Raw genomic sequence first — 1,138 nt, forward strand, 5'->3', positions numbered from 1 at the left:
GATGTATGAATGGGCTTTCGAGCCGGCCGCAGTTCTACAAACCAGAGCGGCCCCTGCCCTCCACCCTCTCTGGACTTACATTGCATGACGTAGGTTTGGTACCCCGTGAAGGTCATGCCCCTGAACTCCACCTGGCAGGAGTACAGGCCTGCGTCACCAGCGGTCACAGGGTCAAAGATCAAGGTCGCACCATCGGTCCTTGTCTCCATTTTGGTCATGCCTTCGGGAACGTCCCTGGTTAGAGGGGGGGGGGGGAGATGAGGTGAAGTAGATGAGGTGAAGTAGATGAGTTGAAGTAGATTAGGTAAAATAGATGAGATGAAATAGATGAGATAAAAATATGGGATAAAACAGATGAGATAAAATAAATAGATAACATTGATGAGATTAAATAGATGATGTAAAGTAGATTAGATAAAATAATTGATGAGGTAAAGTAGATGAGGCAAAATAGGTGAGATGAAATAGATGAGATGAAATAGATGAGATGAAATAGATGAGAAAAAAATATGGGATTAAACAGATAAGATGAAATAAATAAATAACATTGATGAGACGAAATAGATGTGATAAAAAATGGGATAAAATATATTAGGTAAAATAGATGAGATAAAAATATGGGATAAAATAGATCAGGTAAAATATATGAGATGAAATAGATCAGATAAAAATATGGGACAAAATAGATGAGATAAAATAAATAAATAACATTGATGAGATTAAATAGATGAGATAAAATAGATGAAATGAAATAGATGAGAAGAAATAGATTAGATAAAATAGATGTGACTAAATAGATGAAAAGAAATAGCTGAGATAAAAATATAGGATAAAACAGATGCAATAAATAAATTCATAACATGGATGGGGTGAAATAGAAGAGATAAAAATATGGAACAAAATAGATGAGGAAAACTGGATAAAATAAAAGCATGGGATAATATAGAAGAATTAAAATAGATCAGCTATAATTGATCAGATTAAACGGATTGGATAAAATAGGTGAGAAATAATAGATGAGATACGTTTGATTTTTACCATCTAATGGCACAATGATTTGGTGTGTCAATGCATACACACACACGCGCACACACACACACACACACACACACACACACACACACACACACACACACAC

General features: G+C 35.1%; 1 protein-coding gene across 1 annotated transcript in view; it reads right to left on the reverse strand.

Moving 5' to 3' along the window:
* LOC101851479 (hemicentin-1) overlaps positions 1 to 1,138 on the reverse strand; it is a gene marked incomplete at its 5' end in the record, with an annotated part of 44,431 nt that overhangs the window by 31,424 nt on the left and 11,869 nt on the right. The window contains 1 exon segment of the mRNA XM_013079710.2: positions 80 to 234. Within this exon segment, the coding sequence (XP_012935164.1) occupies positions 80 to 234 (155 nt within the window).

Source organism: Aplysia californica, unplaced genomic scaffold (genome assembly GCF_000002075.1).
Source record: "Aplysia californica isolate F4 #8 unplaced genomic scaffold, AplCal3.0 scaffold00061, whole genome shotgun sequence".
NCBI lineage: Eukaryota > Metazoa > Mollusca > Gastropoda > Aplysiida > Aplysiidae > Aplysia > Aplysia californica.